Here is a 10,370-nt window from a genome sequence, read left to right as displayed (position 1 = left end):
AAATTTCAAGTGAATGACAAATATTGAGAATATTGATGCTGTAAGAGTTTGAACCATAACACCATTATCCAACGTCATTGCAGGTCGGATTCTCTTTCACAGACGACGCAAAAACAACAAATGCCCGAAACGAGAGCCTCGCGTTTTTCTGTCTTGTCTTGTTTCGATGAGTTTGCCTTTTTGCTTCTTTACAAAAGTTGTGTTTTTTTTTTTTTTTTTCTATGCAATTGGATTGCCTTGCCCTGTGCCGGCTGGACGCCTTTGCCACGGGTTCTTTTCGCGACAGTTTATCTCGAACACAAGTGTTACCATTCATTCTATCCAATTGGATTGCCCTGTACGCTTTTCCCATTCCCCTAATCTGGTAAGGACGTTCGGGGGGTGTTCCCAAGTTTCCATTCTGTTGCCTCGGAACTTGGGTCTGTTTGGCTGCCGAGAAAAATTTAAAAAAAAAAAAAAAGAGAAAAAACAACAACTTTTGATGTCGTGTAAAGTGTATACTGAACCCAACTCAGCTAGGCTTTATGCGTTTGTACAAGCATTATCTCATTTGGAAGTTTCATGTCCTTTTGTTTCCAGTGTCGAGGTAGTTACTTTTCTTATTAGTTTTCTCGTTGACCCAGTTTCAACGATAGATTAAAATTGAAGTTACTTGCATATTTTGAGGCTTTGGTACTTGTTTCTTAAACCTTCTATATAGAATATGCGATATATGTTTGACTAGGATTCAGCTTAAGGCTCTACTTGGTTAGCTAGAGGGTTGAGTAAATACGAAGCCTTTAAGCTTCGTTCGACCGGTAACTTTTCGAAGCTTGGTTTAATTTTCTCGGAGACGAAAGGAAGGTACAAGGTCAGGTTTTTTCTTCGCTTTCTCAGCAGCCAAACAGTACACTTTCTACTGTATTCATTTAATGTTTGCAGTATCTGTTCTTTTCTTGCCCTGTTCAGGTATTCTCTGTTTGTTTGCAGCCAAACAGTGCAAAGACTTTGATCATTTACTTATGGAGAATGGTGGAACTAGTTCTTTTCCGAGGTTTCGAAGATTGGAGTGCTGCTTCAATGCAAGCTCTAGACTTGGTGTGAAGGAAACGCCGAAAATTCCGGCGAAAGAACTGGGATCGAAGCTAAAGGCCAATATGTATTTGGATGAAGAGGGATGGGGCTCAGTATTACTATCTTGGATTAGAGTTGTCATATGTTTCGCGACGATGATGGTCACGACATTCGTTTGGGCGTTGATCATGCTCGCGCTTATACCGTGGCCTTATGAGAGGATCAGGCAGGGGAACATATATGGACATATTACTGGTAGATTAATGGTAAGGTACCTTTTGATTTTATGGCTCGTGTTGCCTTTGCTTGTGCTGAGGTTTTGAAGTAGATGGCTATGGTGCTGAATGTTTGTGTGTTTCTCAATGGTCGAGTAGCGTATGAGCTGAAGAACTGAGGAAAAGAAAATTGGACTTTTGATTGACACCCTTTTCTTTCTGCTGTTTCTATAAGATTCAAACTAGGCCACAGAATTAAATTGGGCTGATACGAGCTGTTTCCATTTTCTTTATTCTTCTTTGAACTCTTTTTTAAAAAATAGTACAATATCATCACCCTAGAAGATCTTTGCTGGCATTTATTCTGTGCTCTTGAATTGTTTGCTGTTTCTCCTAGTGTACTGTTTTCTTCATTGATTAGGAGACCTCTTTTCCATTTGAACTTCATTTAATTCACGGATATGAGTATGAATGTAGTGTTGGACCTCGTTCATTTTTTTTCCCAGTTTCTCATTTTTATTAGCCGATATGTATTGCGTTAGCAGCCATAGCTAATAAAGTCTGCCGATAGTTCTTCTCCTTAAGGGGAAACAACCTATTAATTGAACCGGATAAGATTGTAATTCCTTTTGGGCAACCATAAATTATTGTCCGAGACTTTGTGAGAGAAGTCATCCTTAGATTTCGTAACAATTAAGTGTTAGAGGCCCGTGGAAAAAGGGTTGGTTTTTTCTTGATCGTTGAATGCTGACAAGTCTGAGCATTTACTCTGGCAGTCATTGACTGGACCACAGCATGGCATTGATTTGGGAATATCATCTGTAACAGTACGTGAAAAACAGAAAATGCTCGGTCGGGTCAAAAGATATTAATTCACAGCTAATTGAAAAGAGTGCTCAGAAAGAGTTTCTTTCAAAATAAATTCCTGAAAAACAAAATACAGCTTGCATTTCACATTTTAGACTCAGAGAGATTTCTCACGAGAACCTTACAGAGCTTGTGTTAAGTAATAAATACTCTACATTTTCGAACTCTTCATACATAAGCATCAAAGAAAGGTAAGTTCTATGAAATGGAGCCGTACACAGAACAACACCATATCAGAGAATTTGGACTGATTTAAGTCTTTGTTGCACATATGACAATGTGTTCTAGCATATGGTCAGCAAACATTTTCCCATAACATCCTAGGTTTCATGGAGTGCATTTGAATAAGATGCCCCAAGCATTTACTGATACTTGAAGAGTAAAACACATCAATATGGCTCTTGCTGTTCAATATTCTCCTGTGTTAGCGTCCTGCAAATTTATTTAGTTTGGAGAATTTGAGGGGTTTTGCAGTAGATGATTAATGCTTCAGAACATTGATCGCAGATGTGGATCCTTGGGAATCCTACAAAGATTCAGGGTGCTGAATTTTCTAGTAAGAGGGCCATTTATATCAGTAACCATGCATCTCCTCTCGATATTTTCCTAATAATGTGGTTGACTCCCACAGGCACTGTTGGCATTGCCAAGAAGGAGGTATGTTAATGCTTTAAGAATAAACATGGCAGATCTTTTTTATTTTGAAAATTAATTTGTCTGTATCATCATAATAGTTAGTTGAGCCTTGACATTGCTCATGCAATGTTGTGAACAAGGCTCCTCTTGGTGAAGATTTGCACCCCATTAAAAAAATGCCCATTTCTTGCCCTCATCCCTGCTGATCAAGATCCATTTTCTTTGATTGTGGTTCCTCACCACCCAAACGCAGACTGGGTGGTGAAAAATGGATTTTAATATAACCTCTATTTAAGCATAGGTTTTTTTACTAGCTAGTTGCCTTCAACATTAGATTTATCTTTGCTACGTACTAGTGCAGATTACTTATAAAAACAATGTACAGGTGTATATTAGAGTGGAGAGTTATTCATATGGTCACCACGCCCATGCCAGATTTACTTACTTTCTAGAATGGATTGAGGAACTCCAATGACCCAATACGTATTTTATGCAGATCATTTGGTACCCACTATTTGGACAACTTTATGTTTTGGCAAACCACCTTCGAATAGATCGCTCCAACCCAACTGCAGCCATTGAATCCATGAAACAGGTGGCCATTTTCCCCACATTGTTCGTCCGAGATTCTTTTAATAGCGTATCTAACTTGTGATCCTTCTTATGCCCAGGCAGCTCGTGCAATAGTGGAAAACAACCTATCTTTGATAATTTTTCCCGAAGGCACCAGGTCCAAAAATGGGCGTCTACTCCCTTTTAAAAAGGCAATAATTTTTCCCGTGTTGGGACTTGGTATTTTCTTCATGATATAAATCACATTGTGGGATATATGGTGGTATTGTCTAATTTGTCTTTGGCCCAAAGTGGCAGGCATCACTTGGGGGTAATCCAAGCCAATGTGCCTAGCTTTGTAATTGATGAGGTCTTTTCTCGAGTATTAAGTGAATACTTGAGTAATAAATGAAGTTTGCATCCTCCTGGGCCCTTCCACTTTGTGGGTCAGAAATTCAATTGGTGATTGTTCTAAACTTCAGTCATCTAATTGGAAGTAGGTTAAGGAATGCCTTGCATAAACAAACGGATGAATGACATTACTCTTATTGTGAAATCTGTTTTACTTTGATTAATAAATACCTTTATATGGATAATAAATATTGTATCAAATCTTGCAGATGGAAACATACATGAAAATAAAGGCAGGAACCCTCAATTTTTTGGCAACTATAATAAAATGTTACTGAATGATCAGTTGGCCATTTCAATGTATAGTTTCTTTGTTATTGTTTGATATGCAATTGATGTGGTAACTTTTCTTGCTCATCCCATATGTTAAAGCAAATCTTTGGCTTATCACTTTCCATTGCAGGGCTTTGTTCATTTGGCATTGCAGTCAGGCCTCCCAATAGTTCCCATGGTCTTGACAGGTACCCATCTAGCATGGAAGAAGGGCAGCTTAAATGTTCGACCAGCACCTCTGACAGTAAGGTATCTTCCTCCAATAAGTACCAATGATTGGACAGCTGACAAGATCGACGACTACATTAAGATGATTCATGACTTGTATGTCAAACATCTCCCCGAGTCTCAGAGGCCTCCTGTGGTAGAAGATCCCAGAAATGGTTCCAATTCATAGTGGAGGTGCATCATCCTTTTGATCATTCGATTCTTAGAAGGAAGTCCCAATGCAAACTTGCTACAACAAGCATGATTGAGTTAAGTTTTCAATTTGCATGATTGAGTGTCATATTTTGTACCACTTATTCTCTTGCAATAAGCTTAGTTTGCTCATTGACTAGGTTTTCTTAGCCTTGTAAAATTGACTATGATCATTTTCAGTGCATCGAAGTGAATGCAGAGATCCTTTTGAGAAATGATAGCTATAATCGTAAGTGCGTAAGCTTTATGCAATCATTTTAAAAAATTGAATAAATACATGACTCACATAAAAAAATTAATTTTTTAGTAGTGGACCTTGCTCTTTTAAATAGTAGATCTTATTTTTTTAATAGTGGATTCCACTCCACGACTGTATATAGCATGACTCAATCCTTTTGCTCATATATGTATATCAGCATATGTGCTTGTATAGTTCATTCCCATCAATGTTTTTGGGTAACTGGTTACCATCATTTTCCAGGAGTAGCAAAAAACCATTCTATGCTCAAGCACGGGTTTGATCAGTGGTTATTCTTTTAACATTGTTTTTTTTTTTTAAAGGTCTCAGCTTTGCAAATTCTGAAGGATAAAAGACTGAACTGCTTTTAAGCTTACACTTGGGAAGAATATTCTTCAATGATTTTTGAGTTGCCGTACCACTATCACTCACGAAAACCTTTTTTTTTTATTAAAGACACTCACGAAAACCTGAATTACAAAATCAAGTTGACAATGACTTTTCTGATACTTCATTTATTGATGGGTTGAAAATTAAATATAAAGAGATTTTTTAAAAAAACAATTAAAAGATTGATTTTTAGAGTAAACATAAGTTATGAACTCATTCTTGTTTGAGAATGTAAAGTATATCACCTTATTTCATATAAAAAATTTTCATAATTTTTTCTAAATATTATTTAAATATAAATATTTTTTAATTTTTAATTTTTTATTTTTTTATCTAATCATTACTTAATTATTAAAATTTTTTTAAACTTTCAAACAAAAAAAAAACAATTTTAGTTAGATATTAAAATAAAAATTATATTATAACAATATATTAATTTTATAATATTTTAATTTAACTTTTTCTCACTCTTTTTTTTTTTTCTCAAAATTCATATAAAATATTTTAAATTAAATTATTTATTTATTATTAATAAATTTCCCATTACATGTCATTTGTCAAAATTGATAGTTGAAAAATAATGATAATGTTTTTACACAAAATTTATAATTCGGTGGGATCATGTGTTTTAACCACGTGGCAACCTCTCACTGCCATGTTTACCTCTCCTCGTAGCAGTCCGACACGGTATCAGTCTTCAGTGCTTCACTGCCTTGAATGCGCCACCTCTCACCCCAACCACCCAGACAAGCAGCAACACACTCACCGACCTCGCGCTCTTCGCCTAAGACAACAAAACTAAAAACGAAAACCAAAAAGAACAGGCTCGGTCCAGGTTTTCTGTCGACGCCCGAAACACATCTGGGGTTCCTGAATCTGTTTTCCGAGAAGTGATTGCAAATTGTTCTTCTTTAGTTTTACAGTCAGTAATAAAAAAACACAATTTTTTTTTCGGTTTCACCCAGAGCACATCCCAAAGGTACGGCCTCTCGCAATCCTATTTCATCTTTGCTCTCTAAAGCACACTTTATCTTATCTTGCATGCTTTATTTCTCCATCATTAAGCCCTAAATTTAGGTTTTCTTCTTTTTTTCCAATCAGGTTTTGGGTTATTGTTTCAGCACCCTAATTCTCTTGTTGGCTTTGATACCATGATTTTTTATACCATGAAATAAATTAGAGAAAAGATTGAAGAAAGAAAACCATTTGCAGAGACAAAGTCCAGCGAATTACTTTCTTTCTTTCTCTTTTCTTTTATCCATTCGGTTCATTCCCATTTAAAAGAAGTGAAAGAAAAAAAAGAGAAAAGAATCTAACGCTCCAGTCTAATGGAAGACTTTCAACGCTCAAGCTATATGAAAGAGCTTTCAACATGGAGTGGTTTTGGGTTTTTGCTTAGATAGTGTAGCTTGGCTTCTTTTTTTTTCTTTTTTCTTTTTTGAGTGAGAGTTTCTCTTACTTGATGCTATTTGAGTCGTTATTTTATTTCTTTTAAAAACTTTTCAGCGACCAAAAAGAGTATCAGGGTTTGTGAGAGTAATATCAACCATTTTTTGGAAGCATAGAAGTTTAAATATATTTTTATTAAATACTTTTTGTACCCATCTCAAGTCCTCAGTTATTGTGTGCATAATTAGTACTCACTCGTAGACTTTTTTATTTTATACTGCAAGTACGTCTATTTACAGCTCTACTTGACAACTACTGGAAGATTGGGTTTGCAAGCAAATTGCTCTATGGTTTATAGTTTAGTTTAGCTCAGGTGGTATAATAGTTGTACAGCTAATGCCTGGATGCTCAAATTATTTATATTGCAAAGAAGCTTGCCTTTGTAAGCCTACATGGTTGACAATAAATTTTGAATATATGTGCCCTTTTCCATGACATAGCCATACAATGGGGAGAATTGATGTTTAATTTTTTTCATGATGCAAGTGTGCATCTCTTAGTTGTTCAAAACATTTTTTTGGTAAAAGAGACGCAACTTCGAGAAGGCTTTATTTATTTTTTATTCTATTGAATGGATTGTTTTAAATTATTTATATGCACCAGAAAGGAATTCGTTGACCATTTGGGCAAATGAAATACCAATTGCCTTTTCTGCAGCTGGGAGTTATGGTTTGTTAGTCTACTTAATATGTGATTTTGATTCTGTTATATTTGTGCCGAATGACAAAAAATCTACTTTTTATTGATTTTGATAGTCTTTGCAACATTGAGTAAAATATCAGAAATCTACTTACTGGATGTCATTGGTATAAAGCTTGATGTTAACTGTTTAATAGAGGTGCACAAGTCTCAATTCTTGCATCCGTAGTATACAATGCCTTTTGAGGTTCCAGACATTTTGAAATGTAAAATCCTAAGGCCTGCTTTGTTTTCCAACTTCTACCAATGGTTCCAGAAAATATGTAATTTTGGTTAGTTGGTTTCCTTCATTGCCATTAAATTCCCTTCTCAGGGGTCAAAGACGATAAAATACTTGAAGAACCTGTTGGTAATTGCTACTAAATGGCCATTCTTCTTTTATAGTCACAAGTGTTGCTTGTATTAGCAACTTATCCCCCCCCCCACCCAAAAAAAAAAAAAAAAAAACGTGTTGCTTGTATTATCTGATTTTCATTCTATCCCTGGTGAGGTAAACATTGGAACTAGTGGGATTGAGATCCCTAAGAGTTTCTGCCTGAATGTAAGGATAAACTTAATTCTGTAACCTATATGTCATGGGAAAAGGTGTCAAGGGCTTTCCTTATGAGCTTAGTTCTTGCTTATAAGATGTTCTATTGGTTTACTTATAAAAAAAGCTGTTCTATTGGTCCATCCACACCTGACTTGAATGAGCTAAAATGTCTAGTCATAAATGGACATTGTGTGGCTGGATTTTTCAATAACCCTTTCGAAGCTGAATTTAAGTTTATAATAGCAAAGAAAACATCAATGGCTGCTTTTTGTTGTTAGGCAATATTTTTCTATATTAATATTCTGGTTACTTAGAACAAACATATAGTTATCTGTATGTTTAAAGTATGTTTTTGTTTGGAGCTCATGGTAGTAACAAATTTTTTAGGCTGCTGAGATTGTCGGAGAAAAGGATGCATGGCATCAGATTATGACCATGTGGCCATTGAATGCAGGATAAACTATAGAAAGATTGCGCTGAAAAGAGATAATATTTGCAAGGGATACTTAAGATGAGCCAAGCCTACCAAGGGAGCAACCCTGATGGCTTGGCAGATGTCCCCATGAAGCGCAAAAGGGGTCGTCCGCGGAAGTATCCAAGGCTAGATAATGGGGAGAAAGCTCATGTTGCGAAGGATCAGAGTTCAAACCATGGGGTGAATGGTCGTGTCCCTCCTGCGTGTGAAGATGTGAAAGGAAATCAGCCCCGTCAGGTTGATTCAATTAGTGATGCAAATGATGACATGGTGGGCCAGGAAGTTTCTGGTGTCATTGAGGCAGGATTTGATGCGGGATATTTGCTGAGCGTTCGGGTTGGCAACTCCGACACCACTTTGAGGGGTGTTGTCTTTAAGCCTGGACATTTCATTCCTGTTTCAGCTGAGAATGATGTGGCCCCAGACATGAGAATGATCAGGCGCAATGAGATTCCTCTCCCAGCACAAACTTATTCTAAGGTCCATGGCTATAACCCTCGATACACAGAGAGGCAAAATTTTAAATCTCCAAGAAATGGAAATAATTCATTTCAGGTGCCTGGAGTAGCACCTGAGTCTGCTAGCCTTGTGGCCTTGAAAGGCAAACAGGCTTCTTTGGTAGTTCCAAGGGGCAATGTAGTGCCTCTAGTGCTCAAACCTGCTAATGGGGTAGCACTTGCAAACCAACCATCTCCAGTCGCTATCCAAGGTGCTCATTTGGCAGTCTCAAAGAGCAAACAGGTTGGAGGTGCTCAATCATCAGATGCTTCAACCCTCAACAACCAGGTGCCAACAATTGGAAACCAAGCACCTACTTCTCTACCTCAAGCCAGCAACCAGGTTACACCAAAAGATTTGCGAAGTGAAAATGTTCCGTATATTCAACCTCCACCAGAGGTGGTACCTGATTTAGAAGTCACATCAGCAATATTGCCTGGCATGCCTTTCGAGAATCTATCGACTGAGGTCAGCAAGAAAACTCAAGCTCCATCAGAGTCAGCAAAGACTGAAATTGAAAGTAGTGGGTCTGCTGGTAAAATGTCAGTTAAAGTTTCTGGCCATAGTCAGAAAGATGAATTTAATGACATGGATCAGCCCCTATTAATTGAGCCACTGCAGGCGGTACAGCCAAATCTTCAGAACCAGCCGGGTCCCTCTTTAAAACCTATTGAGAATAATATAACTGGCAAAATGACTGAGCTATTGCAGGTAAAAATAATGCTTCAACTAAACGTATTCATTATTTTGTAGTGGACTGTGTACTCGAATATTCAACGCATGTGCAATTAGGCACTGATGTACAGCACTTCAAAACTAGATTTTGCAGGAAACCGCAATGGAGAACCAGCAGCCAGCAAAAGCTTGTGGACTGAAGTTAGATGAACCAAGGAGTCCGGAAACTAATCTCGGAGATAAAGAAATTGATCAAACGAAGAAATAGTCCGGAATATCAAGTGCCTGATTTAACAGAATACACTTTGAACTGTATCTTGTATATGCAATTTTCGTAGTAACTCACAAGAAGTTCCAGATTGACTGACTGGAATTAGTCAATTATGGAGAAACATATAGGCAAATCAGACAACTATGTGTGAGGTTGGGATCTTAAAATAGGAAAGGGCTTGGCAGAGGATCCATATTTGGTTAGGCCATCAGGATCTGACAGTGTTACTTGTGCCTTTTCAGCTTGTAGTTCTTAAGTCTTCATTGCTCACAGTAGCTTAAGAAAAATCTAGTTGCAAGTATAACTGTATACTGATATGTACATTAATTTAATGTGATTGGTGAAAAAATAAATTTTATTAAAATAGTGTTAATTTAAATTTTGAATATGAAGAAATCAATGTTAATACATAAATTAGTACATCTATTTTGTTTGTATAAAACTTGCTTAGAAAATAATTTAGTTATAATGAATGCCTCTTGTAGGGTACTTGTACAGCGCATATGCATACATTGCAATTGAAAATTTTCTGGTTATAATCAAAATTCTAGTTGCAAGGATTTAGCATTTCTTTGAAGGTCCTGGTATGGCCTTTCATGGGGAGCACACATTTTGTTAGATGAGAAAAAAGCCCCATAATAGTGAGCTGAGCATCAAATGTCACAGTTGAAATCGTAGTTAAGACCAAGAAGAGAAACTTCCTAAGAAATCCGTAT

At 36.8% G+C, this 10,370-nt stretch overlaps 2 protein-coding genes across 12 annotated transcripts; both read left to right on the top strand.

Moving 5' to 3' along the window:
* On the top strand, positions 1-4,642 carry LOC122282917 (1-acyl-sn-glycerol-3-phosphate acyltransferase-like). 8 transcript variants are annotated; one of them, XM_043094992.1, is made up of 6 exons: positions 1-1,319; positions 2,643-2,792; positions 3,268-3,366; positions 3,443-3,535; positions 3,944-4,034; positions 4,138-4,278. In XM_043094992.1, the coding sequence occupies exons 1-5, from the start codon at positions 912-914 to the stop codon at positions 4,010-4,012; spliced, it is 819 nt and encodes a 272-aa protein (XP_042950926.1). In that variant the 5' UTR covers positions 1-911; the 3' UTR covers positions 4,013-4,034; positions 4,138-4,278. The 8 variants fall into 8 exon arrangements, with proteins under 8 accessions (XP_042950926.1, XP_042950920.1, XP_042950924.1 ...); XM_043094986.1 differs by lacking the exon at positions 3,944-4,034 and having other exon boundaries at positions 6-586; positions 970-1,319; positions 4,138-4,642; XM_043094990.1 differs by lacking the exon at positions 3,944-4,034 and having other exon boundaries at positions 9-364; positions 970-1,319; positions 4,138-4,642.
* A 969-nt stretch (positions 4,643-5,611) lies between these two features.
* LOC122282927 lies at positions 5,612-10,018 on the top strand. 4 transcript variants are annotated; one of them, XM_043095009.1, is made up of 3 exons: positions 5,612-6,034; positions 8,190-9,419; positions 9,515-10,018. In XM_043095009.1, exons 2-3 carry the CDS (start codon positions 8,247-8,249, stop codon positions 9,581-9,583), a joined length of 1,242 nt encoding a protein of 413 aa, XP_042950943.1. In that variant the 5' UTR covers positions 5,612-6,034; positions 8,190-8,246; the 3' UTR covers positions 9,584-10,018. The 4 variants fall into 4 exon arrangements, with proteins under 4 accessions (XP_042950943.1, XP_042950942.1, XP_042950941.1 ...); XM_043095008.1 differs by having other exon boundaries at positions 5,614-6,034; positions 9,538-10,018; XM_043095007.1 differs by having other exon boundaries at positions 5,621-6,034; positions 8,123-9,419; positions 9,529-10,018.
* The last annotated feature ends 352 nt before the right edge of the window (positions 10,019-10,370 follow it).

Source organism: Carya illinoinensis, chromosome 11, assembly GCF_018687715.1.
Source record: "Carya illinoinensis cultivar Pawnee chromosome 11, C.illinoinensisPawnee_v1, whole genome shotgun sequence".
NCBI lineage: Eukaryota > Viridiplantae > Streptophyta > Magnoliopsida > Fagales > Juglandaceae > Carya > Carya illinoinensis.
This window is presented reverse-complemented; position numbering and strand designations above follow the sequence as displayed.